The following is a 27,070-nucleotide window of genomic DNA, read 5'->3' on the forward strand; positions in this document are numbered from 1 at the left end:
TTGCCCCTTCTGTTCTATATTTTAGAATGTGGCGGACAACAGAGTCCCCACTATTTATGCAGTTTCCACAAGACAGGGATGAATTTGCTCTATTCTGCTGCCTCTGCAAGGTTTGCCATCCCTTGGAGACATTTCTGCCTACCTCAGTCCACTCACTCTCCCCTGCTTGTTACTTGCACTTTTACTGCATTTCCTTCTGATTTTCAGGGACATGTGTTCATATACCATAGGAGAAGATGGTCCTGGTCATCTATCTAATAGTTTACTTTTTGCAGGGTTTTTTCTAAATAATCAAAAAAGGACTTGAGCTCAAGTTTCTGCCAAATTTTATGCCAATGTGACTCAACTGAAGACACCCCGAAAGACCTTCAGCAGCAAATGAAGAGATGTCAGTTACGAGGTACTACGCAAGTTACACAGTTGACTATGGCTCATAAAATACATGCTGTTTGTTTTAATGTGCTGAGGTGGTGTGGGGGCCTTGTGTTGGCTCAACAGATGACTTTTACCCTCTGGATTATTGAAAATCCACGCTCACAGAAGACAACAGTAAGACAATGAGATCCTGCATTGTCTTTTGCAACAGAACCACTGAGAAGCAGCAGTGGGCAAATTCAAAAATAGGTCATTCAGCTTCTCCCCATCAGCTCACTGCAGGGTATATTGTCAGTTTAATTTCCTCATTTAGTTCCTTCTGCTTCCCATAACAGTGCTTTTGAATCACAACAGTGTTTGGGAGTAGGATATGCCAGCTGGCTTTGCAATGTTTTGTATATACACAAAAATCCTGCCTTCAAACGAGATTAACCTTTGAACAAAATTAATATACACACAGCAGAGTGAGAAGCAGTCAGAAGCATATAGCACCTAGGAAAGGGAGAAATACAAGGTGTTCTTCATTCTGGTGCCTCAGAGACTGGTGTTAAAATTGTCACTACAAGAAAGGATTGATTAAAAAAATACTGTATGGAGAGGCATGTAGGTAAGGATTTACTAGGGAAGGAGGGCCATACAGAAATGGATTGCCTCCTGCCCCTGCCAAGTATAAAAATGTGTCTTAAGCTTCAAGGTAAAACACTGAAATCCCAGAGTAACTGAAACTTCAGCAGTGCTTCAGGAGTATGATGCCATGTCCTCTGAGTACCTATCCTGGTAAGGCTGAGCTTCCTTTTCTTGCACAGAAATATATTTTTAATCTGATAATGGTTTTGTGCTTGGAAAATACAGCCCATCTATTTTTTAAAAGAAACATACAGTAACAAAACAAATCCTCATTACCGAGCAGAACGACAGCACACTTACGTTCTTGTCTTCTCTAGTAACTTCCAGTTCTATCTCCTGGGGAAATCCAGGCCGAGCTCTACTATCCTCACCGGCTGCCCGGGGAAGAGCACGTTGGGTCTTTATTGCCATCTAGTGACCGAAGAGAGCGCATTGGTACACCGAACACACCTGGGAATTTGGAAACCGACAAACGCTGCTTTTCTCTCAGCCTGAACTTCGTGGTACCCTGTTAGCCGCATCCCTTACGGACCTTGGGCTTCAGCTTTGCAGACGTGTGGGAACTGCTGCTTTCATACAATCCCGCCACTCTGCAAATGAACCGGCCCTTCGCCCTCCCACCAGGACCAGGCACTTTAGACAGAGGCCACTCACAAAACCAAGGAGCCTTGCTTTGTCCCCAGGGAATACACCGAGCTTGGGAGCAGGGTCGCCACACTCCGCAGAACATCCAGCCCCAGAGTGACATTTGGGGTGGCATCAGATGGTAACAGCCATCTCCTCACCCTGGGAGAAGTACAGACACAGATTGCTTACAGGTGTTTTGAAGATCCATCAGAGATGTGTTTTGTTTTGGAGGCTCTCTTGGTACTGAGACAGACTCCCGGCAGCTGGTACACCTGCAGACAAGACACCAGAGCATGCCGGGGGCTGCAGAGGCCATGGACACCTGGCTCGCTGCTCTCTTTTTCCAGATGCTGTTTTCTTTGACCTAGCTGGCACTTGACGTTATGAATTACCGAACGGTCCCGCGCCCGGGCTGGTCAGGCTGCTCCCGGCTCTCCTCCCGCCCGAGCCGCGGCCCCGCGGGGGAGCGGGTGCCACCCACAGCCACACGGTGCCACCCACAGCCACACGGTGCCACCCACAGCCACACGGCGCCGGTGCCACCCACAGCCACACGGTGCCACCCACAGCCACACGGTGCCGGTGTCACCCACAGCCACACGGTGCCACCCACAGCCACACGGTGCCACCCACAGCCACACGGTGCCACCCACAGCCACACGGTGTCACTCACAGCCACACGGTGCCACCAACAGCCACACGGTGCCACCCACAGCCACACGGTGCCACCCACAGCCACACGGTGCCACCCACAGCCACACGGTGTCACTCACAGCCACGCTGTGCCGCTGCAGCACTGAGCGCTGAACACCCCACGGGCCTTTGCGGAGGAAACACCTCTCTAGTAGGCCACGTTTTCCCGCCACTCCAAACGGAAGGGCTGGAACGCTAAAGCCCGGCCCTGTGATCTGAGGCAGTTTTGTGGCCCTTTTCAGGCACAACAACCTTGGTGCTGCAGTACGAGGTGTGACCCCATGTGTCCTCACAATAACCTGTGATGGAGCTCAAAGATACTGTGCAGTGCTCATGGGGTAACAGGGCTGGTGTGTGCATCACTGCTTTACCCACCTGTTCCTGCCCGTTTGCTGTCCCATGAGCATCCACTCTCCCTGCACGCTTAACTTTCCTGCCATTGAACTCTTATCCGTTTTCGCTTGCATTTCAGGAGACAAAAACTCTTAGTTATCCCTGGATGTTTCTGCCATCTCCTGAGATGAAGGTGTTTGTGCTGGTCCTGGGCTCAGTGGTTCACTGAAGTCATGGAATGCAGGGTTTAATGTTTTCTAATTGAGAGGGCTCAGCCCGTGGCTGCTCATTCAGCAAAAAGGAGCTTTGTCTTCTGTCCACAAACATCTCTCACAGCATTCCCAGCACCTAGCCAGCCAGCCCTTCCCATGGCAAACCTAAAACCCATGTTGCACACCTGCATAGGTGAATCCACCCCACCGAGCTTCAGCAGAAGGCCCTGAGGGACGGCCCAGCTGCAGGCCAGACGCAGCGGGGGAGGTCGCTGGGGGCTGTGAGGCAGTTAGGAGTGAGGAGAGGGTCAGTTGAGGGAGGTTGTGATTGGCTGGAGGAACGCGTGGGCGGCCATGAGCAGCAAGCTGATTGGGTGATAGGACGTGTGGGCAGCAGGGCCACAGCTGAGCCAGCCAATGGGGGCCCTTCTTCTGTTAAGTTCTGTTGGCCTCAGTTGGCCTTCAGTTGTGTCTGGTGGACATTAGAGGCATATTGCGATTTCTGCAGGAACAGGATCTTCTTCGGACCCGTAAGGAGGTCCGTGCCCCTTTGTTCCCCATTGCTACAGGGTCCTGGGCATTCGGGAGGTCAGTCGTGACTGTGTAAGTATACCCTTTGCACGTAGGAAGCCAAGGCCGGTGTGTCACTTCTCATATTTACAAAGGGTTGGAAGTGGCAGCAGAATGTTGCAATAGTCACAGGTCACCAGCATGTCAAAAGACTGAGTCTTTAAGAGCTTGAGGTGATGTGGAACATGTGGCATTGGAGTCCCTGGGTTGATAGGAACGTAGTCTTCTGGGACATGGAAAGCTAATCATCTTTCTTTTGCAGAGTTTGTCCAATGGCCTTGCTACTGTTCAAAACACACCAGGTTCTATGATCCTCATGGCCCCTTTCATTTTTCTCTCTTCTATGAGAGGTGGCCAATTACCCTGAACAAAGAGATGAATGTTTCATCATTTAATTGCAAACATATAAGGAAAAAGAATCATCAGTCATGGAGGGAAATTGAGGCAGCTGCTGGGTTTGCCATTGTCTATACCCTGACACCTCTCTCTGCCAGATACTGCAAAATCACCCACAGTGGTGTTCTGAAAAGAGAGAACATGCAGAAGAAGGCTGTGAAAGAAACCTCTGCACATCAAAGCAGCAAAAGAGCAGGAACTCGGGAATGTGAAATGCATACAAAATACTCCTGTTTCCTACTCAATGGCTAGCATACTCCTGCCATGTGGTTCTTCCTCTGCTGCCTCTCTTACAGGAGACCCAGATAACACTAAGGAAAATCCTAGAAACTCTTGAAATCCCCACTTTATAGGAGTGAAGATCTCTTACCAATTTTTGCACAACTTGCTCTCTCCTGACATTTTTCTTTTTATTCTGCTGGATATCCCTTCTTCTAAGAGCAGAGAGGAAAAAAACCCTGAAATTGAAAGGCTCTGTTGCAGTAACTCCATCCCAAACACTTGTTTAGCCAAAACATTTTTTAAAGGAAAAACAGCAGCATTGCCAGACAAGTATTGGGTTTTGATTTTCAGTGGCAGTTCCACACACAGATTAATTTGCTAATCCTTAGAGAAACTCTGGAATCTCAGTTTCCTTCTTTCCCATATATGTTTGATTTACATCAGCAGGTGGCAGGGTTCCTCCAGCCCATCCCTGCGTGGCCTCTGCCCCCAGCACCCGGGCATGCTCCAGCCCAGGAGCAGAGGGAGCCTGTGGCACCCTGAGGAGGGAGGCACGGCATGAGAGAGCCCTCCATGCAGCCCTGGCTGCAGGGCCTCAGGGCTGGCTTGTGGTGAGCAGGAGGGTAGGGGCATGCTGCCATCCCCTTGCCTCTGGAGGGATGGTCATGGTAGTATTCGGCCCCCCAAATGCACCTTGGCCTCCCTGGGGCAGCGCTCCTTCGCTTGGACCAAAGCTGCCAGCTCATGGGAGGTGTTTTCCCTCCATCTCCACCCGGGAGAAACCCTTCCTCAGGCCTCAGCCTCTCATTCCTGGGCGCACATGGGCTGCTCAGCCGTGCTCAGCAGATGCCCAGGCCCCACTGGTTCCCCAGTGGCCCTTGGAGCGTTTGGGGTAGCCAAGTACGTTCCAGGAGAAATCTCCAACCTGCATTAGCCAGCACTGCCTTTCCTCCCTGGGGATACTTTGCTGTGATTGTGATGCACTGACAGCACAGAGGCCCCAGGAACAGCACGTCCTGTCTCCTCCTGGACCTCAGCAATACACTTTAAAATAGGTAACTTCAGAAGATATATAAATTAGAGAGAAAAATTAACAGAACTTCATGTTTTCAATGCCAAGAAGTTTCAAGACTTTCTGAAGGAAGGTCGAGCGTTTGTGTACCTGCTGCTACAACTGATCCCTTATAGCTCTACAATGCAAGTAGTGTCTCGGATGTGACAGACCCTACCCACTGTGGAACAATGGGATACAGGAGGTGCAGAAAATGTTAACTAACCTTCTTAGTCCGTCAAGTAGGGGCACTAATAATAATTCTTTCACTTTGCAGGAGTATCAGAAAGAATCATTCACTAGTTTTTGCACAATGTATCATAATGTTATAGACAACAGCTGCCACAGATGTTTCTCAGAAATTGGTGTGGTTCACTTCCCATCTAAACAAGCCCCTTCTGTCCCCCCTTTTTCTCTGGGAAAAATGAAAGCAGAAGAAAAAGGAAGTGCAGTAAGCCATTATTTAGATCTGGGAATAATGAATGTTTATCAGGATTTTGTAACACAAATTATGTAATGAAGCAGAGAAAAGGCTTTTGAACAAGTATGTTAATGAGATGGCAGCTAAGGGAGAGGTTACAGAGCTGCCAATTCTGATACAAATTTTTAATGTGATTTTCTTTTGGATCATTTTCTTTTGCGGTCATTAGCCTGCACAGCATTTGAATGGGCTTTAGGGCACAAACTATATGGGAAACACCAATTCTAGCTCAAGAAAGACTGATCAGCAACATTAACCGACTGAGAAAATCCCACTGACTCAAAATTCAGAATGAGGGCTTTTATGTAGAACATTGTTGGGCACGGGGATTGTGCCGAAAGGACTGTTCATTCAGAGTCTTGAGAGCTTTTCCTGGAAAAATATCAGATGCTCCACTGGGAACTTAGTTGAAAGCTACTCCTGAAGCAGGACAGTGGGCTGGCAGTAACTGGGAAGGACCGACTGGAGGGAAAATGGAGAGCAATGAAGGAGTGAATGCTGGTAATAACTCTTTCTATTTAAATTCTGCGTAAACCTTCCAGTGCATAACATTACCATACAGGACCTCTTCTAGGCACCTTTTGAAGGCAAGAATCAGGTAGAGGTAAGTTCTGAACTGGTTATTTTTTAAATTTGACTTTCAAAAGCCCAAGTAGAAAACATTCTTTTTCTGCTACATCCTAGAATATCTCAGGGTCAGTTGTTTTAATTTTTGTTTCTCAATGTCAAGTATGATACGACTTACAGTCCTTGTTTAATTTTATTTTGTTAAAACTTTTGTACCTCTGGCTGTTGCATGGAGCACGCAACATGAAAGAACTTTTAAAAGAATGTGAGGAGTTTTTGTCTCGAGAGAGAGTAGCAGTAATCTAGGTCAAATGGACTGTTTAGAACAAGTAAACTGTACTTGTGTGCTTGGGCAGCATTTGAATTAGAAGCAGAAAATATGTCAATCTGTAATTAAATGAACCAGCTTCTGCCTGTAAAGCCACCTTTTCACAGACCATTCCTATCCTCCAATAACTGGAGTAACTGGGATGATTGCCTTGTAGAGAGTGCAATATATCAGAAAGGCAGCTTCTCAGGAACAAACTAAGCTATAAAAAAAAAATCTGTATTTTGCAATTTTTCTACCTGGACTGACCCTGGAAATTCTACTTTCTAAGTGGGATGGGTTTTCAGTCCCTTTCTCTACGAAATAATACAGGTCAGCCTTTCTTAACTAGCCTTCAGCAGTGTCCCACTTCTAACTGCAACTCTTGGCCATGGTTCACGTAATTGATTCTGGTATCTGAAGTATAAAAGGAAAGATTGCAGGACTCTGCATGTGGTTTGACAATGCTGTCAAGGTCACCTAGGCATCTTCTGTCTTGAAAGCTGCAGTTGTTCCTGCCACAGCTGTTCCTTGCCCAGCCATAACTCGCCCAGTCTCTTGAGCTGGCTCTAGTGCTCACTGAACACTTCATTGAACCTATTCAGCTCACGAACAGCAGAAAAATGTTCTGCTTTCTTTGTCAAGTTAAATCAAATGAACCCCAGAGCCACCAGCTGAGAAACGTTGCAAAGGCCAGGGAAGGTTGGTGGCAGTGAGCCACAAGATGGGCTTGGCCCTGTTACTCAAACCCTTAATTCTTGACATGCTTCAAAATACCGGGGTTTATTAGGGCAGCAGAACAGCAAATGGAAAAAATGGTATCTTGCAACCAGGAAAAGGGATTTCAAGTACAAGAGACCTGATTCAGCTCCTGCTTCCACCTCACATCACCACCCATGCCGAAGCCTCTTTGTAACTGAAAAATTTCAGTTCCTTTGAAAACTGATTTGAAACTTACTATCAAGAAAAACAAGACAAGTACATTATTCAACACTAGGGTACCTAAGGATGCTACAGTCTCCTGCTTCTAAATGATGTCTGCAACCAAAAGCTGGTTTTACCCACTGCTTCTAAAGCACTGTTTAAAGCTATTGCATTCAGAGCCTTACTGACTAGAGGAAGAGATTCCTTTTCCTTTAAGGTGTGCAGTTGGTGCTCAGTTAGCATGAGCTGAATTTCAGGCTGTGGGAGGTTTTTGTTTGAAAGCTCTTTGGATCACCTAAAACTCATCCTGGATGTTTTGCAAGTGCTTAGGCTCTCTGCAGCTCCCTTCTACCCAGCTGTCAGACCAGTTCTGTAAAGCAAGCAGCCAAAATTTTGTCTGTCCTCTCCTTGGCACAGTGAAAAGGAAGATCATCATCAAATTATATGAAGGTCAGTTTGCAATAATTCTGCACAGTAAGGGAATATTGATTACCTTTTCTGTATTGACTAAAAGAGAAGGACTGAGCCATGAGTTAGCTAGTTTAAATTGCCCATGGAGTCCCATGTCTCATCCCCAGGTACAGCAAGCAAGTCTCCTTTCACAAGATTAGTCCATCTAAAGGTATCAACACATTTTTTGTCTTTATGGTTTTTTTTCTTCACTGCATCTAATTGAAACAAGAAGACAACAAATCACCTTTGCACTGGTCTATCAGAGTTAACCTTAGAACAAGTCCTTCAGAATGAACATTTTGCATTTTCTTGTTTAAGTGCTTCAAGTCTTTTTTTCTTTTTTTGACTAGGAACCATTTTTTCATTGGAGACAGGCCACAGGAATTCAAGTTTTGGCCAATTCCCCACTTTCTGCTAGACTTTGCACTGGTGTGAAGTGTGTTTCCTCTGTGTTGGTAAGTTACCCAGAGGGACAGCTCCGAAACGTTTGAAGATTTGGAATCTGTCCAGATCCGGTTGGCTACTTTTTTTTCTTAGTGGGCATTCACTGCTTTTACAAATGAAAAGTAACATTGGAGTGTCTTGTTTTGAACTTCTGTCACTCAAGTTCCTTTGGTCAGCAGAGGACAAAGAGTGCAAGCTGTAGTCAGAGCTCCTTCATTACTTGCTGTGGAATCTGAAATTCTTTATTCCTGTGAGTAACTGCTTGGTAAGACTGTATTAAGAGATTGCAGGATCAAATTGTTGAGATATGATTTATGCTGGCTTCAATTTCAGGTGGCTGTTGTCATCCCAGAAGCGAAACCTAAAATATCAACTATTTGTTTGTCCTCTGTCTAGTTGTCCTTTTCTGCTCACTCAGTCGTGCTGGCCACCATCAGTAGGGCTGTCCCTTTGGATTCCAAGGCTGCGCTGTCGACAAAGTCACTGAAGTCAACAACGTCAAAAATAACCTTTCAAGTTAACCTTCCTGGGTTATTTTTAACCCAGATCCAGAGGCACAATGCCTCTCAAAACAATAGCAAAACACAGCCATGCATGCCTGCACAGACCTTTGTTTTGGGGAGATCCCCACCGTGGTTTTAACTCTCCATTTCCCCGAAGGAGCTCAGTCCTTCCCCAGCACGGTGCGAATGAGCGGGGGCGATGCTCCCGAAAGGGGCGGCGGCAGCCCCGGGTCCCTGCGCGCTCGCGAGCCCGTGCGCTCTGGGAGCAGGGGGAGCGCTCCTTGCGCGCTGTCCCGACGGCGCCGGTGGCTGACGCGCAGCCATCGAGCCGCTCTCCTCGGCACCGAGGGGCCGCGGGGGAGGGGTCCCGGCAGGGCAGGAGGGCGGTCGGAGCGGGGCCGGGCCGCTCCGGAGGCTCGTTGGTGCCGAGCTCAGCCGCGCCGCTGCCCGGGGCGGCCCCGGCGGGGCGGGCGGGACGTGTCGCCCCCGGCCGGGTCCCTCCCGTCCCTCCCGCCCCGTACTTAAAGCGGCGGCGGCGGCGGGCGCTGCTCGCGCTCGCGCGCTGACCGTGTCGCCCCACAGAGCATGGCCCCGACGTGCCTGCAGCCCCTGCTGAGGTACCGCTCCTTCGCCATCCTCTTCCTCACGCCGCTGCTGCTGCTGCCGCTGCCGCTCGTCGTGCCCACGAAGGTAGGTGAAGAGAGCCCGGCTCCGGGCCTGCTGCCCCCGGTGACCGCGCTCCGCCCGGCTCCGGGCCCTCCCGGCGGCACCCGACCCGCCGTGACAATTAGAGGCAATTCATTCTGGGCCAGGACAAGCGCAGGCGTAGCTGGCCGGCGTTGGCATTGTCCTGCATTATGTCCTAGCGAGTGGAGTCGGCGGAAGGGCAGGAGTGCTTCCCCCAGCTCTCTGCTGAGGGTCTGGTACTCCTAGCACGTTGCTTGGTGACATTCTCCATCCTGATGCTGTCAGCGTTGTGCTGTACGAATTGGTCAGGATTTCAAATGCCGTGTCTTCCGATTCATCCATCTTACGCCAGGGATGGCAACGGCACAACTCCTTTGCGTTCAGTGGAGTTACACCGGCATAAAATTTTTAAGCTACAGACAGTGGAGTGTGTGAGCCACTTTTAAGAGCTACTAATGTGTTTCTTACCTTTGAAAACAGTTTGTAATGCTTAAATGTGTCTTCTATTATTGCAGGAGGCCAGATGTGCATATATCATCATTATCATGGCTGTGTACTGGTGCACTGAAGTGATCCCCCTGTCTGTCACCTCCCTCATGCCAGTGGTATTTTTCCCTCTGCTTGGAGTTCAGACCTCTAAAAAAGTAAGGAACTTGTGCAATCCAGGTCTGATACAGAGAAATCCAGTGCTCTAATCCCTCATCAATATTTAGCCAACAAGTCTGTATTATATGGGAAGATGCTGAAGTACGTACACATTTGCCCAAAGTGTTAACAGTGCGGGGCTTGAGGTGGTAGAGGGGAGGATCTGTTTTGGACATGGGTCCTGCTGGAGAGCGTCCCACTGGTGCCAGCAGTTTGTGTGTTCCCAAGCACAAAGGGGAAGTGAAAGCAGAGCTGCCATTCTTCTGGGAGATGTCAAAATGCAGGGGACAAACCTGTGGGAGTTTGTCCCGTAGTGCCGGCAGGTGTGCTGTTTGTGCTGGAGGCACAAGGCACCGGCTGAGTTCGGGATCTGTACCCAGGTTCACCACTGCCCAGCAAGCCGGTAAAGGCAGGTTGCTGATGCTGTTGAGAAAGCCCTTTTGGAGCTCAATATTTCCAGCACCTTCCATACTTTGAACCCCTAGCTGCGTTTTAGGAAACTGGTGTCATTTTGCACAATGATGCACAGAGAGCTCCTGCACAGGCAAGTCAGCAGTTACACAGGAGATCAAGGGTTCAGGAAACTGCAGGGAGCTTGCAGGCAGCAGCTGCCTCTTGTTCTAGTGTTGGCTGGGGCCTGCTCCAGTCCGTGGATTTGAGAGGGTGTAAGCAAATTGTACTAGTGAAGCAAGTATTTTGGCCTGATTTATCTTCTTTGTCTTACAGGTGTGCTTGCAGTACCTAAATAGCACAGTCATGCTCTTCTTTGGAGGGCTGATTGTCGCAATTTCTGTTGAGCAGTGGAATCTTCACAAAAGGATTGCATTGAGGGTCCTTCTGATTCTTGGGGTGAAACCCGCACTGTAAGAGTATTACATTGGTTTTCTCTTACCTCTTGTTAGTTTAGCAAAGGCCCAGGGATGGTATTTAACAGTCAGCAGAGAAAGGATCCTTCAAGAGCCAATTTAGCTGTACTTGCAGAGTATCCAGAAATGAAGTTTAGCAACAGGAGCAGTTTATTTGTGTTTTATCCAAAACTAGCATCTGACTAAATTTTAGAGGCTTACCATTGGGGACAAAATGATGACAGACTTAATTAAGCCCTGGGATTCCTTCAGTGAACGTGGCAGAGCTGTCCTAGAAGGGAGTCTGGCCCTGCTCTGTACTAGTGGCTGCACACATCCCTGCCTGGGCTTTGCTCTCCAAATTGTAGTGACTACAAAGCCTGGCAGCATCTGTTCACTTTCTTCCTCCCTCCTCTGTGTCTTTCTTTTCAGCCTGATGCTGGGATTTATGTTAGTCACTGCCTTCTTGTCAATGTGGATAAGCAACACAGCCACCACTGCCATGATGGTTCCCATTGTCCAAGCTGTCCTGGATGAATTGGACATCACAGAGCATGAGTTGACCACGGTGGAACCAGCAACTGGGCAAACAAATGCAGCGATTGAGCTGGAGGAAAAGAGCAAATCAGGGTCCACTGCAGTGAGTGGTAAGGGCCTGCTCACCCATAAGCTGATGCTACTGAACTTGCTACACTCGGCTCCCCAACCTAGGAGTGTTGTGTACCCTTTCCAAGGAAAGAGGATGGTAGTCTGACTGAAATCCTGTAAATGTATGACATATAGGTTTTACAAAATAGCTTTTAATTTTGATGGCTGCCATTTTGTATGCTGGTGCCAGAGCCCAGACAAGTTGTTATGTTCTTTCCTTCAAGCTGGAGTCATCCTCCCAGTTCCCCTAGACTTAACTGCCTGTTTAGGGAAGTGAAGAGCATATCCTGTAGGAAATAGCCATCCAAACCCCCAGCATCCCACTTTCTAAAGCTTGTGATTATCAGTGGGGATTCAGATTCTAGGCCATGTAGGACTATTTGAAAAAATTATGTAAACACAATCTATTTTGGCTGTAGGGTAATAAATATCTCTTTATTGACCAGATGGTATGTGGAGATAGGGAGAAGAAAGAGGACTACTTTAAAAGCCACATGGAAAAGAGGAACTGGTGTAATTTGACTCACATTAGACAAACTGTTCTTTTGTGTGATCTTACCCAGATGCTTGATGCCTCAAGGTCCTGTGCCACTGATGTGGTTCTACAATAGGTTCCACTTCATTTTAAATATGTGCACAAACTCAGACCCTCTCATTTCAGTGCTTTGCTGCGCTGTTACGCGGGGCTATATTATTAAGTATGATTAAAGATCAGATTACAAGTGTAGTGAAGATAATAAGAGTGTGCAAATAATACCCTTTAATATTGTTGAGTTGGTTGCAATTGCCATAAATTCTTTGTCCTGCTCCATTAGTCCAGTCAGACTTCAAGATTAGGGTGTTAACCTCAGAGAACAATGGACACAGCAGTAAAGTTTTGTGGTTATTGTAAATTGACAGAATGCCAAGCAAGGATTTGGGTTTTAGTGTTGTTTTTTTTTCCTGCCTGTATTCACATCTGTTAATGCTAGTTGGGTTCTCGCTGTGGAATTGGAATGGTTTCAGTGACTACAATATTTGGCTGGTGGTGAGCCTCTCTGTGAAACAAGACATTACTGAAAAGGAGTTGTGGCACTGATGTGGGCAAAAGCATCCTTGGATCACGTCCATCAGTCCATCAGCCTCTTTCTTCTGCTCCTCATGAATATTAGTCTGAAGTATTTAGGTAGATATCTGTGAGTTTTGTAATTAAAATAAATGGCACATACAAACTGGAAGCACTAAGCCTACAGATCCTATCCTGAACTCTCTGCCTTTCCAGCTTTACCTGAGGCAAATAATTTTCTTTCTGTCTAGGTGTAAGCAATGAACAAGTCACTGATGACCCCAAATCTTCTGAGGAAACTAAAAGGCGGAAGAGTATATGCAAGGGAATGACACTTTGTGTATGCTATGCTGCCAGCATTGGAGGAACTGCAACACTTACCGGAACAGGACCAAATGTGGTACTGAAAGGCCAGATGAATCAGTAAGTAATTTTTGCTGCTTCTTTTAGTTGCACTATCATACTGTTTGTGTGACCAATTGACTGGTCTTAGATGACAATTTCAGTTGTGAACTTCAAGCAAATAGTTGAGGAACTGAGACTAAGAAATGTGTATGAAGTATTTGGCCTCATTTTTTTTGCTTCAGCGTCTTTTAAAAGGAAGCTGTGTGATGGAATTAAGGTCTTCTGAGAAAATTGGAAATACTTGTTGGCAATCAACATGCAAGTGGTTGATTATGCGATATTGGTTCTTCTGTGTCCTCTTTTTCAACTGAAATGCAGCACATCTGGAAGAGGAACTGCAGTAAAAAGCACCAGAAGAATGTAGATTAACTCTACTCATAAGCACACTGAAGAGAGCTAGCAGGAACTTGGCCCCTCCTGTAACACTGTTCCTCCATGCTGTGGCTGTGGAAACTGTGCAGTTGTGTCGTTCTGTCATTGCTAAACTGAGGCTGGGAACTGATCTACATGGAACCCAATCTGCAGTGGAAATTTTTCCAACATTACTTCCTTGTGTTGCAAGTACTTCAGCCTTAGCTGCTACATTATCTCTTGGTTTTAACATCCAGCTGGAAGTTTGCTATTGATATTTTTCCTCCAATCATTATTGGCAAGCACAGAGAATAACAAAAATTGCCTTTCTTAAAACATTGTCATCATTGTTTCAAGCCAACTAGCAACTTTTTCATCTGTTGAAGGCAGCAGAAGTACAGGCGTTAACTTCAGGGAAGACATTTCTTGTTCTCTTACTAGAGTGATTTGGGAGGAAGAAAAAACTATCCTTTCTTGGGATAAATGAACAGATGTGTTAGAAGTGAAAAATGTCTAGAATGAATGGGAGATCTTTCAGCCACGCTTGTCTGACTGAGACCTAAAGTATCAACATGAGCTCCTGTATGCATCAAATTAAAACATAGGGAAAACTGACAATCATTAAAGTTCTGCTCTGAAATCAGGCTGCCTTCTCTCATGACTTAAATTAGGCTGTGGATGTTCCCTACGATTGCTCGTAATGGTTGTCGTAGATTACATGCATAATTGTCTGTAGCACATTTTAAAGGGGGACTAGATTGCTAAATGTTTTGACGTTCATACAGAAAATAATTTCTTTACAGGTTATACCCTGACAGTAATGATATTGTGGACTTTGCTTCCTGGTTTGGATTTTCATTCCCAAACATGGTCCTGATGTTGACACTAGCTTGGCTTTGGTTACAGTGCTCCTTCATGGGACTCAAGTGAGTATTTATCTACATGATATTGTGTAAACCCCTCAGTAAGTTAGTGCAGATCTGCTTTCTGAGACATCTGGCTAAAACAAATGCAGTGAGAAGTTATTAATTTTGTAGCAGAGAGCAGGTCCATTTCACAAAAATTTTGAGGTCTGGAAACCTTTTGTGTTCATGGGAGGTATATTAAGGCAAAAGCCATATACATTCCTAATCTTCAGACAAAATTGCCTTTTTATTTTTCAATCTCTCGCCTGTGAATTTCAGCCCTGGGAGATCTGTCATAGCTGGTTTGCAGCCATTGATTCAATCCTGACTTTTTCATCCTGGGTTACTCCAAATTGCCATCCTTTGATAGATCACGTTCTTCTGTGAGAACTGGTGTGTCCCCACAAAATACTTTGGCACTGTGGTAGTTTCTATATTTATGGCCTCTGCTGTTGTCTGTGCCTGTCCCCAGGAGGGGCAGCTGCAGAGTGATAAGGATGCTAGATCCCTCTAATATGTTCATACTTACAGTATTTTTTTCTCCCTTTTTTCAAAGCATAAAAAAAAACTGGGGCTGTGGGACACAGAAAACTGACAAAGAAAAAGCTGCATACAGTGTGCTGAAGGCAGAAATGAAGAAGCTAGGCCCTATGTCTTATGCTGAAATAAATGTCCTCCTTTTGTTTATATTGCTGGTGCTCTTGTGGTTTTCCAGAAACCCAGGCTTTATAAAAGGCTGGGCTAGCATACTCTTCAAAGGAGGAGAAAAGTAAGTATTTAGGTTTTTTTTCCATCTTTTACCCACTTGGTTATTAATCAGATTCCCTTGTTCATACATTCCATTTTGAATGTGGGATCATTAATTCCAACTTTACCTGACTTCACATGTTTGCTGGGCTTGATACAATGGCTTGTACATGACACTACCAATCAATCATTCAGGCCATTTCTTTAGATGTCTGTCTTTGAGATACAACTGTTGAATCCTGGCTTCAGCGCAGAGAAAGAACCCTGCTCCAGGAGGGATGAGTTGTCATCCAGGACTCTATTTATTAATGTGTATTGTAGCTTGTTTCTTTTATTATTGTGTTTAAATTATGGCCGATCTGAGAGACTTCAGACATCAGCTGATGTCCTATTTTGCTCAAGCCCCAAATGGGATGGCAAAGTCAGTGACTAGAATGCTGGAATACAACCCTTTTCTCGGAGAAAGGTGTCCGTTTTCTAACCTGTATTCTCTTTTCTCCATTAGGTATATCACTGATTCTGTTCCTGCTATGTTTGTTGCCCTGTTACTGTTTGTCCTTCCTGCTCATAAGCCCAAATGCATAGGCTGGAATACAAGCACGTCTGACTCTGAACAGACTGAAGAAGGTATTTAAAAGAGGGACTGTAGTACTGTGAAACATCTAACCCACTCAGCCAACAAGGCAGAAATATGCACTGGATTTGCATGCAGTTCTTTAGAGCATCTCACCTGCCTCCCTTGTGGGGCAGCGCTGGGGCACAGTCCGTGTCCGTGTGTGTTACCCTCGCCCTGTGCAGATTTCTCAGTGCTGTGCATCTGCCCACCAGTATCTTGCAGAACAGAAGATAAAGTGTCTTCGCTCTCCTAAAACATGTTCTTTATTTCTCACTTCAGATAAGAAAAAGCAATTTTTTTCACCCCCGCTGCTAGAATGGAATGTGGTTCAAAGGAGGATGCCCTGGAACATTGTGCTGCTGCTGGGAGGAGGTTTTGCTTTGGCTGATGCAAGCGCAGTATGTCCTGACATCTGTTTTTCTCTGACTCAAAGGCAAAATTCCCTGGTTTGTTATCTAGTCCTGTATTACTGGGCATGCACCCAAAGCCAAACCCAGTAGCAAAGTTCAGACCTGAAGGGAGATCTAAATTGGCAAAAACCAAAGAGAGGTGAATGCTTGTGAGTCTTCTTCAGGAATTTTTGTTCTTCAAAGTTTCTTTAATTTATCTTACCTCTTGGAGACTCCCAAGTAGGTTGGGATCTTCGCTGTCTGGACAGTCCAGAAAAGCATCCTTTCTTAATTCTGTAATCATCCCAATCCCAGCCCTGACTAGAAAAGTAGAAATATAGATAGCACCTGCCAGATTTTCAGTACCATTTGAGGTTTGTTTGAGGGTTTTATATCTTCAGACTTACAGCAAAACCACTGTTGAAGTGGTCGGAAAGAAAATCCTGGGTTGATGCTGTGTTTATAAATTCACAGAAAAGGCAGCTAAATTCCCAAGACAGGAGGGAATCTTGAGGTGAACCACATTGTTTCTTTCATCACTGCTAAATGCATCTAAATCAAAGCAAGCATTAGCTGTCAGTAGTGCGATATTTTGGGGAAAGTCATGTTCGCATCTGAGTTTTGTGGCTAATTAGGTTTAAACCATGGGGCAAGTTAAAGCTCTGGCCCTGACATTCATCCACCTACAACACACATAGATTATTAAAGTTCCAGAGCATTAAAAACTATCAAGTCAGATTTTGTAACCTGTTTGTATCAACTACTGCCTGTGTTCCTACAATAGAGCATCCATACAGAATCATAACCTTCAGAAACCTTAGAAAGATGTGCCAAGAAGCTTCTGGGCCATACACTAAGTATTTGCAATGACCTCAGAAAAATTTTCTTATTCAGCAAGAAAACCAATAATTTTGTAACCTGTGTGTGAGCAAGTATTTGGTTTCTGGAAGAATCAGAACAGTGGGATTCAGTGTGATGTCCAGTTGGCAAGGAATTTTTTTTAGTTTTTGTGACAGATAATTGTACTTTCCTGGATGGTGTTTGTATAATTCTGGAGTCCTTTAGTATTATTTGTCAGGAATGTTGCCCATAACATGGCTTCCCTGTTTGTGAGTCAGGGGTTCTGAACCTCATTGAAACCCACTTTCTTTCTTGCAGAACTCTGGGCTCTCAGCTTGGATAGGTCGTCAGATGACACCACTGGGATCGATCCCACCATGGGCCATTGCATCAGTGATCTCCTTTATTACAGCTGTCTGCACTGAATGCACCAGTAACACGGCCACAGCTACCCTCTTCCTGCCTGTCTTTTCATCCCTGGTAAGATTGCTTCTGTTCTCTTACCTGTCAGCTGGAGGATCAGAGTTAAACTGCGTGGCAAAGCAATATTGTAATTATTGTCTTGGCTGTTGCTCCAGTGTACTTCAAAGGAAGCCAGGTCATGCCTTCTGTGAGGTGTGTGCCTTGACCCTGGTGAGGGTGAAGTGACAGTCACTTTTTCCATACAGTTCAGCAAACATCAGTTACTTCTGGTCATTTTGAACCATCAACTTAGAACTGGAAAAATGCACACACACAAAACCCAAACCAAAACAAAATCCAGCACTTTCTGATGGTGCCTCTGAATTACTCATCTTCACATTTTGTGCTAAAATACTCAAAGTGGTAGGCCTGATTATTAGGAATGTGCAATTTCTCATAGGAACGCAGAACAATTTTAAAACTTAAGGAGGAAAACCTGATAAGTTTTGCTGCCTTTTCTGAGCAGAATCAAAACTGTGGCATAAAGAGAAAAATAGATTACTTTGTTCTTTAATTAGAAAAGGACAAACACTTTATTCTAGACTATTTCCTCAAAGCAAAATTACCCCAATCAAGGTACTGAGCTATTAATGACTTAAATTGGCACTTAAGCTTTGAGTGCCACAGAATTTATGTAAAGTCTAAGAGTGTCACTCCACATGCCTAGTAATTATAATTCCCATTCCTGGAAAAAGGGTGGTCTGAGGTCAAAGAAATGATTGCAGGGTATTTTTGACCAGAAATCTAAATGATGCCATAGAGCAAAACAAACAACAAGCAAGAATCAAGCCTTGATTTTAAGTATCATGGGACAGGAAACAACAGCAAGTTATCTTTAAGCACATGTGGATTTCAGAATAAAATGTTTGTGAATTATTTTGGTGATGTAGTACGAGGCAACAAAATAAGTCTATGTATCTCATTGGTCTGGGGTAGATTGATCCTTTATGCTTTTCTTTTCGTTTCAAACACCCCCAGAGTGATATTCTCTCCATTTCATTGCAGGCTGAATCTATCAGGATCCACCCTTTGTATGTTATGCTGCCTGGTACTCTCAGTGCTTCATTTGCCTTCATGCTACCTGTTGCAACACCACCAAATGCAATAGTGTTTTCTTACGGCCACATCCGTGTTTTGGATATGGTAAGATAATTGCCTTCTCTCTTATCTGAAATTCTCCATTGCTTTCTTCCTGAAATATGGTGAGAGTTTAATTTTCTTTGCATAGTATTTCCAAAGTACCAGGAAGCTGTTATGGGCTGTAACTGCAACTCTATGCCACTCTCTTCTGCATCGTTAATATTGTGATAAAAATTTGCATCTCTGAAGTAACAGTACTTCTCTCATGGGCTTTGGCAGACATACAGATTGGCCCAAGTGAAATGAAGAACTGACCAGTCATAAGTCTCTGAAACGTGAAGGGTTAAAGTGCAGGCGTGCCCTGCAGTGTTCTGGGGCTTTGGCAAGTGTCTAAAGCCTTGTCTCCACTGGAGCTGAAAGCAGAAGGTAGCAATCAGTAGCCCTTGGCTCTGGTCCTCTGATTTTCTGCCAGACCACACAGGGCAGGTTTTGGGCGGAACACACAAACATTACTGGTTTTCTAACTGGATACTTGAAGAGGGCATAAGCTGTTCTCTGACTAATAAGAGTGACGTGTTACACATGCTTTAAAGTTCCTCGACTGGTTATATACATAGCAAAGCGCTCAGAGACTTTGCACAGTGTGTTCCCTGGTGTCCCCACCTAAGCAAGGGCAGAAGGCAATGGATACAGTGGTATTTCTGTGATTTATTTGACCATCTTTCTTGTGTATGTACAAGTAGGTCTTGCTGCAGTTTGCTGTGCTGGTGTTTGGTTATTGTTGGTTTGGATTTTTTTCCTCACAGGTTAAATCTGGACTAGTGTTGAACATCATTGGAGTCTGCTGTGTCTCCCTGGCCATCAACACGTGGGGAAGGCCTATGTTTCAGCTGGACACATTCCCAGCCTGGGCAAACAGCACAAGAAGTCAGTGAGCTGTGAAGAATTCGTGTGTTGAACTAGGAAAGTACCCTCAGTACTCCCTGTTGCCTACAGTCCTGTATAAAGTCTCATCACCACTTCAGATCCAGTGTTGGGTGTTTGCTGCCTTCCAGCAGTCACACATCAGTTCAAGTCTGAACCAACCCAATCTTACTCCAGTTGTGCTGGAGCCAAAAGTGCTTGCAATTATACAACCTCTCTGTCAGGATCATAAGTATGTTCAAGTGATCCATTGTACCTCCAATCAAGGTCAAGGATTGGGATTTATCAAACTTTCAATGAAGAGAGAGGAGGCTGTTGTATCAAGTGGTTTGAACTATTATATCACTGGTATGTACTTGTGTATCATTAGCATTGAATATTGCACTCAGGCAGGGGCTGAACATTCCTTACTTATTCCTTATATCTACAATCAGCAACTGTACAGAGAAATCCCTGTTGTCACTTGTCTAGTGAAGAAGGGGTATGCCATGTGGTGCTATGTTATGTTTTAGGTGGGCCTCAACCATGTGGTGGATCCTTCCAAGTCAACATCCAACACACTTTCTCTTGCCTTTTTTCACTCCTAAATCTCCCTGCATTTTGACACCTTTATTGAGGGTTAATGTAATTCCATGATGGTCATGATTCAGCTGATATCTCAGACAACGATGCACTGAGGCTGGCTCTGTGTTTCTTGCACTGTGGCAATTAGAGAGCAGGGAGCCTTTCCCTCAGTCACAGGTGTGATTTCACATGCCAACTAGTGTTTTCCGAGTGCCAGCCTGGAAGTGACCAGTGGCCCTTGGGACTTGACATCTATTGCAGAAGTTCCTGAATTAGCCCCTGATGTGCCTTATTAATTAATTCTGGAGTTTTTGAGTGAAGCCAAGACATGAGGAAGGCTCTAACTGATGACCTGGGAAAAGTGTAGGGGCCCAGATTTTAGTGCTCGTGCTGGCTGACAGGAGTGGGAGTTGTCCTGTGTACTTTGGAATTCATGTCTTGTAAGGAAAGCAGTTTGCAGCCTAATTATGCCATTTCTGTTGCAGAAGTCGTCTACAGAATGATTGATGTTGGTCTGGGTGTATATTGTCGAGTGTGCCTGGATGCTTTCCCTTCAGCCCTGGGGATGGAAGTGGGTGGGATGTAAAGCAGCGTCTTACAGTGGAAAGATCTGTGGGTATGAGCTGGGATTTGCTTCCAGACTTGCCATGTATCCCTGTGCAAGTCAGTTCACCTCTTTGTGCTTATTTCCCCTCCTGAAGAAGATGGTATGGAACCTATCTACCTCACCAAGGTGTTGTGAGGACATAAGGTAAAATTCTGCAGCCATACTGATTTCCCACCTTGTGATATGGGTGCAAGGTGTTAAGTTTTAGAATTATAGAATTCTGTGTAGAAGATAGTATTGTGTTTAGGATATTCAGTAGTTCTGTTATTAAATTCTGTGAATTTTCTTAATGGAACTGGAAAAATACATTTTTATCTAGAAGTGAGGGAAATATTTATCCACAAAATGACCAGGTGCTTTTTTGAGCAGAAAACTGCTTTAAGAATTTATTTCCATGCCTTTATCTTTTATGCTCTTTCTTGGTGGTAAGCACCATAAACTATGCACTGAATGTTGTTCCCAAGAGCCACCAATGGCTCGCTGTCTTCCCAGATGGCTGCAGGTAGTGCAGCCTCACACTTCTTCCAGGGAATGGTGGAGTATGTGGATAAACACACTTCCACTTGCAGAGTCTCTCTAAGGAAGAGGCCAGCTCTAGTGCCAAGAATTGCCAGATGAGATATTGCTCACAGGCATTTGTCATCACCTGAAACTTATGACAGTATTGTTTGAAGAAAGTGAGACCAGGAACAGTTGAGCACGTTCTTTCCTTTGGCAGTCACCATTTAATGCGGATTTGCATCTCTAGGTATCTAAATGCATTTGGGAAAGGGACTTCCTTTCTGATGGACTTCACAGTGTGAGAACATGTTACTTTTGCCAGATACATGGAGCTCGCTCTGCTCTGTCTGACAAGATACAGAGGAGCTTGCATGGTAGACTATACTGAGCTTGGCATTCTCAGTTCATGCAGACCAGAACTCCTCTAAAACCAGTTCCAGCTAAAAGCTGTAGGACAGACACTTCAGTGTCCTGTTTGCAGAAAAGAATGTTCTGAAAGGTTCTTGAAGGGGAGAGATTGCCCTCGCCTCAGCCAGTGAAGAGCTTCACTCTGTTGCTGGACTAGAAGGAAGCAAATGCTATTTTCATCAATGGTCACACAGGGTGATTCATGGTCAGGAGTGCTGGGCCAGGGCAGTGTGCCTGTGGGGTAATAAAGAGTATTGAGTTTATTGTAACTGTGAATTATTGGATGTGTCACCTCTCTGTACCGTTAATAGCAGTTTCTTTTTGAGACACTCGTATGACATCCTGTGATTGATTCATATTTAATTTAAATGGGTGCCTGGCAAATAAAAACTTACTAGAACTGTCTCCCCTCCTGTGTAGCATAGTGGACCACTTGTTTCTGCATTAGCTTCCACTGTAGCACAGTGGTGCCCTAGTAAGATCCCAGAAGGTACAGGCTCTAGTGAATAATGCAAGGCAGAGATTTGGACACCACTTTTAGTGTCTTCAGACCTGAATATCAGTGGTTTCTCTTCTTTAATCAGCTAAGTGATAACTCAAGTTTGCATCTCTGAAGAATGTTTAGGTGGGACCAAATCAGCTGGCATACCCTACAAACTGTCTCATTCATTTCAGAGTAAAGGATTATAAGACTCTAAGAAACACAACCAGTTTTTAAGAATAAATGTTGTACAAACTTTCCAATATAACAGGCACAAATGGGCTTTTCTTCAGCAGCAGGCATGCATGGTGTCCTGTTCCAGTGCCCTGAGTAAATACATATTACTTGCAGTGGACAGTGCAAGGACAATTGGTTTGCGACTAGATCTGGTTTACAGCCCCTTCAGCTGCAGGACAAGTATCATAGAAACTTACCAGACATGGCAATTGTTTTGTTGCTCATCAAAGGAATATTGTTTTAGGTGCAGAAGTTGTGATGCTGCTAAGGTAGTGGCATAAAAGAATCGGTTTGCCCCCTGCTTTCAAACATGCCCCCCCAGCACCCACAAAAAACACGGGAGGATCCTCAGTGTGGGCTTTGTCAGGGTGAGCTATTCAGCCACCCTGAGTCACCAAAGAGTTCCCGTTTTACCATCCGAGGGCAGAATGTGATTCCTTGTGGTCGGTGAGTCTGTCAGCTGGCCAGCTGGCAGTGCCACCTCTAAGGAGCTAAATTAAAGCTTTCTTATTTTCTGCCCACATCTATGGATCCTTGGCTTTTCCTCTCTTCTCTCAAAATACCAGTTTACCAAAATATCAAGTTGCTAATTATCAAGTTTCTGCAAGTATTGAGCATCTTAAACCTGCAGCATTGTGATCTGGGCTGCTGTTGCACAGGGCTGCTGCTTGGTCGTGTACCAGTGTGCAAGCTTGTTCCCACAGTGTACTAGTGCTTGGGAACGGTCTCACAACTGTGAATGAGTTCGTGAACTACCAAACTGCAAGAAAATATACAAAGGGAGAACAAAGGTGTTTCCTGCCCGTGTGTTGAACACCTAGATCTGTGAAATAGAGAAGAAAAACCTTTCAGCATTCTCTACATGATCAGAAGTCCCCAATCTGAAGAGTGGTTCGGATTTGTTGGTGTCATCCAGTGAGTTCAGAGCAGCGAGTAATGCATTCCAGCTGAGTTCTGTTCTCACTTGAACTCAGTGTTTGGCTTATTCAGCCTTTGCTTTCCAGCTCAGGTGTGTTGCCACTTGAAATAGCAATAACCTGGTTGTAGCCAAACCCAGCATTTGCTGACAAAGTTGGAATTGGACAGTTGGTGAAAATCAGTCCAGAAAAAGAAACAGATCACTGAGTCAGACCTAGCCAAAATGCAGCAGTGGTTCCTTAACATACCACCTCTTCCTTTTCAGTAGTGACATATTGTATACATTTTTACATACTTCACGTCTTTTTCCCCCCAAGTGTCTGTGCTAAATATGTGAAGAGGGGGTGGTAATGAATCCTGAGCCCTTGGATCAAGTGACAGAGTTTTCACAATGTTTTCCAGTGTGGGGGAATAGATGTGTGACTTTAGACAAGTCTGATCAATCTCTTTGTGTCATGCAGAGGTTTTCAGCACTTCTGGCCTTGCACCACAAAGCCACCACTCTGCTGCAAGACTTAGGCTCAGCATTTGTCCGTGTGGTTTAATGGCGGGGTGCTGGTTCTCCTCTGCCCAGAAGAACCATGCCAGTGGCAGCTCTTAGTGTCAGATCAGACCTTCCCCTCCGTGTGTCTTTGCTGGCCCGAGTGAAGGTCTGTGGCACAGAGAGGGCTTGCCATGCTCTGCAGACTGCCTCTGCTTGGCACAGAAACTCCGAGGGAAGCACAGCCCTTACCTTGGGGGCACAGAGGAAAGGCAGGCATGCCATGCTGCCCTCAGGTGATTGGGGACTGCTTAATACAACGTTTGGTGGTTCTTTAAAAATAGAGCTGACTGTACTGAAGCTATTTTTGCCCATTTAGGTTTTTCTACAGCACTTAGTCAATAGTTGCCCATTTATTACGGTGTAAATGTAGATTTACATTTCATGTAGATTCTGGCCATAAGAAAGAGACTGTTTCTTCTGTCAGAGAAAAGATGTTTTCCTTCCCCAGTTTACTTCAGTGCTTTATTTACCCACACAAAATTGTTTCCCAGTCTTATTTGGCACATGGCACTTCCATGAGTTTTCACAAGCTGCTTCAGGCCTGAGTGTGAGCCTCATTAAAATGTTCATAAACATTTCATAAACTCTGCAGGATAGAGAAGGAAACAAGGTGTAGCTGTCTCTGTTCTGTTAAACTCAGCTTCCTTGAGTCTTGGCCTCTGTCCGTGCAGCAGTGGCTGCTCTGGAGTCTCTTTACACTGCGTGTAACAAGAACAGGGTGTGCAGGGAAACATGCCGTTGCTTGGGGTATTGGAGAAGCGCTTGCCATTTATTCCTGTATAGTTTTTTATTCTAAGAACATAGCTCTTGGCAGCTGCCAGGGTTTTTAATTTTCATATTTTTAGACTGTATTTCTGGTGCATTCATGTTGTATTTCCTGTCCTTGTAGGAACAGGTACTCCCAAATGTTAACCATTAAGATGGGATCAGTGACACTACAGCTGCCAGCCATCACATTATCACACTTAGACTGAACAGATAAGTCATTAAACATCTTTGGCATTGAAAATTTATCTTAACAGTTTCAGTAATTATGTGGTCAGGCTTAGGAAGAAGGGCTTTCTCTTTCTCCCCTTCCTCCTTACTCGCTGAAAGTGCAACTTGTAGTTACACTTCAGTAAATGCAAGCTAATCTGAGTTTCTAACACGAGCTCAGGTCCTTTGAAAAGAGGTTGTTCACAAACTCAATTTTATTTGGACATGAAAGGAAAGATACAGTTTTTCTTGTAAGATTTTAGTGTAAGGTTTGGACCCAGAATTTCAGGACATTTATCTTAAGTAGTCCAAAGTAATTAATCATTAAAGTTTTAACAAAGGTCAGTGATTCCTTGAAAGGACAGTGCAGTAGTTGAGACTACCATCTTCATCAGTGATTGACTAGAGAGGCCTTTAGTCTTCAGTAAACAACATACGCACAAGCTCCGATTTAAAACATTCTTCTTCAACCAGCTTCTGAGGCTGAAAGAAAAACGTCCATAATTTAAAAACCTGTTCTGGCTGAGAGCCATTTGTACACACTAACATTAGCCACATCCACCACCTCTGGCCTGGGGAGTGAGGTGTAGTGGGGGTGGAACAAGAATGGTAACTACAACTAAAACATTCTTGAGGGTTCTCTGGCCTTGGAAGAGGCATTTCTAAGAAAGTAACTGCTAATTTAACTAACATGTACAAGTTACAACTTGAGCTGCAGTCTGACCAGAGTGCTTGGAACTTGTTTCACTCCTGTAGCCTCAGTGTTTGGAATTTTCAAAAGTTGAGGAGCTGCAAATCAGGAACAGTAACAATATGCAGCTAAGAAGTTTCTCAACCCCTCAAGCACCATGAGGCAAGTGCACATATTGCCTTTACTGCATGTTTATTATAGACATTACACAATAAGCAGAATGGCTCTCTCTTGAGGAACTGGGAGCAGAAGAGATGTTTAGAATGCCCTGGCCTCCTTGAACAAGAGAGGGTTCTCAGAGAATACAAGTGACTAATTCATTCAGCCCTAAATTCCTGACAGGTCCCCATCTCAATGCCTGTAGATTCAGAACATTAATCACTTACTGTGCCATATTTAAGTAGTGTAGGCACTCCTGTTAGTTTCAGATTCCTCCTGAATTCATTGTTGGGATCCTTCCAGCTGTTCAGAAAGAAGGTGTTAAGCACAGCTTGTAGAGAGGCATTTTCAAGTTAAAACAGCTTCAAAATTATTCAAAGGCCTTTGCCTCACACCTTCCCAATGCCCTTCTCAAAACAAGCATGCAGATAGATTATGTCAGAGATCGTGAGGACCTCAAAAAATGATTGACTCTTTACAGAAAAGGACAGCTCAGTCAGTTTTTTTCAACAGGTTAACCACCAGTCCACCAACAGAACAAAGTAATCCCATTTGTCAGCATTCAAAGGTACTTACTAGGCTCTATCTCCAACTAGACAGTAGATGAAAACTGACTCATCAGGCAGGTTATGAAGTTCCTTCCTCACAATTGGCTCAGCTAGAAAATAATTTTTAAAATCTGTTAGTACTAAATATTCGTGCTACAGAATCACATGGATTAACTTGGACCGGCAAGGCTACTTATTAATGTTTTGTCTGCTTTAGTTAGAGATCGACATTTCGTTGCACCGGGCTATCCACAAGTTTTTCAGAGTTTATTACATGCTTGAACGCTGACTGGACTTGTGTTGGAGTAAAGGCCAATTTCTTCTCTAACACGAAGAGAAACGCTCTTGTTTCTCTTGTTCTGTCCTGTCCTGGCTGTGGCAGCCCAGCACAGCGCCCTTCTGCAGGGTGACGGTTCCCTACGGCACCTTCAGACCTGCTCAGACACGTAAAGCCCTGCGGCTCAGTGCGGTGATTTCTCACAAGGAAACACTGCCGCTGGACACGGTCGGGGAAGGCATCGCTTGGCCTCGACACGTGCAGCATAGGTGAAGCTGACGGCAGGGCTCAGGTCTGTCGGTCTGTCTGTCTGTCTGCTGGGCCGTGTTAGCAGCCTTCGCCCGCAGCCCGCGCCGTTCCATGCGCGCAGCCAAAGGGGCAGCGTGGCAGCTGCGGCTCACAGCCCGCTCAGCTCACCGGGGAAACTGCGCCCGGAGCCTGGCACCGGCTCTGGGGCTGCTGTGCCCGCCCGGCATTTCCCGGAAAGGCACCCGAGGCCTTTCCGGCTTCCTCACGACCGACACAGTCCATGCCCCAGGCAGGGCGCTTCCCCGACGCGCCTCACCCGTCACGCAGTCGGGACACCAGCTCCTGCCCTCGGCGTCCTTATCGCCGCAGAAGAGCGCGAAGATGGGCCGGCCGTGGTAGCTCTGCGCCGTCCGCACGAACTCGGGGTACCCGCGGATCTGCCTCTCCTCCCAGCCCATGGCGGCAGCGGCGGAGGCTCCGCCCGGCCCGGCCCGCGCGGCCGCCGTAGCTCGGCGCGCTCCCGGCGGCCCGTGCGGC

General features: G+C 45.5%; 2 protein-coding genes across 3 annotated transcripts; one reads left to right on the plus strand and one right to left on the minus strand.

The window, feature by feature from the left end:
• Positions 1–4,848: 4,848 nt before the first annotated feature.
• On the plus strand, positions 4,849–19,476 carry LOC132082468 (Na(+)/citrate cotransporter-like). 2 transcript variants are annotated; one of them, XM_059486738.1, is made up of 14 exons: positions 4,849–6,191; positions 8,189–8,293; positions 9,368–9,475; positions 9,988–10,116; positions 10,844–10,980; positions 11,395–11,609; positions 12,907–13,078; positions 14,215–14,337; positions 14,873–15,085; positions 15,569–15,690; positions 15,959–16,077; positions 17,227–17,388; positions 18,376–18,513; positions 19,257–19,476. In XM_059486738.1, exons 3-14 carry the CDS (start codon positions 9,371–9,373, stop codon positions 19,383–19,385), a joined length of 1,764 nt encoding a protein of 587 aa, XP_059342721.1. In that variant the 5' UTR covers positions 4,849–6,191; positions 8,189–8,293; positions 9,368–9,370; the 3' UTR covers positions 19,386–19,476. The 2 variants fall into 2 exon arrangements, with proteins under 2 accessions (XP_059342721.1, XP_059342720.1); XM_059486737.1 differs by having other exon boundaries at positions 6,046–6,088.
• Positions 19,477–24,806: 5,330 nt separating this feature from the next.
• Positions 24,807–27,033, minus strand: LOC132082545 (thioredoxin domain-containing protein 17-like). The gene is made up of 4 exons (XM_059486864.1): positions 26,850–27,033; positions 26,036–26,117; positions 25,687–25,762; positions 24,807–25,092 (listed from the first exon to the last, which is right to left on the minus strand). Exons 1-4 carry the CDS (start codon positions 26,989–26,991, stop codon positions 25,024–25,026), a joined length of 369 nt encoding a protein of 122 aa, XP_059342847.1. The 5' UTR covers positions 26,992–27,033; the 3' UTR covers positions 24,807–25,023.
• Positions 27,034–27,070: the final 37 nt, after the last annotated feature.

Source organism: Ammospiza nelsoni, chromosome 21, assembly GCF_027579445.1.
Source record: "Ammospiza nelsoni isolate bAmmNel1 chromosome 21, bAmmNel1.pri, whole genome shotgun sequence".
Lineage (NCBI taxonomy): Eukaryota > Metazoa > Chordata > Aves > Passeriformes > Passerellidae > Ammospiza > Ammospiza nelsoni.

What these genes read in the sequence shown, in the direction of transcription:
- LOC132082545 (XM_059486864.1), bottom strand. Translation starts at nt 26,991, where the DNA reads ATGGGCTGGGAGGAGAGGCAGATCCGCGGGTACCCCGAGTTCGTGCGG. An exon ending in GTGTCCCGACTGCGTGACGG is followed by an intron (nt 26,118 to 26,849) that starts GTGAGGCGCGTC and finishes ATTATTTTCTAG; the next exon opens with CTGAGCCAATTGTGAGGAAG. An exon ending in CTAGTTGGAGATAGAGCCTA is followed by an intron (nt 25,763 to 26,035) that starts GTAAGTACCTTT and finishes CTTTCTGAACAG; the next exon opens with CTGGAAGGATCCCAACAATG.
- LOC132082468 (XM_059486737.1), top strand. An exon ending in CTCTGAACAGACTGAAGAAG is followed by an intron (nt 15,691 to 15,958) that starts GTATTTAAAAGA and finishes TTCTCACTTCAG; the next exon opens with ATAAGAAAAAGCAATTTTTT. An exon ending in CTTTGGCTGATGCAAGCGCA is followed by an intron (nt 16,078 to 17,226) that starts GTATGTCCTGAC and finishes TCTTTCTTGCAG; the next exon opens with AACTCTGGGCTCTCAGCTTG.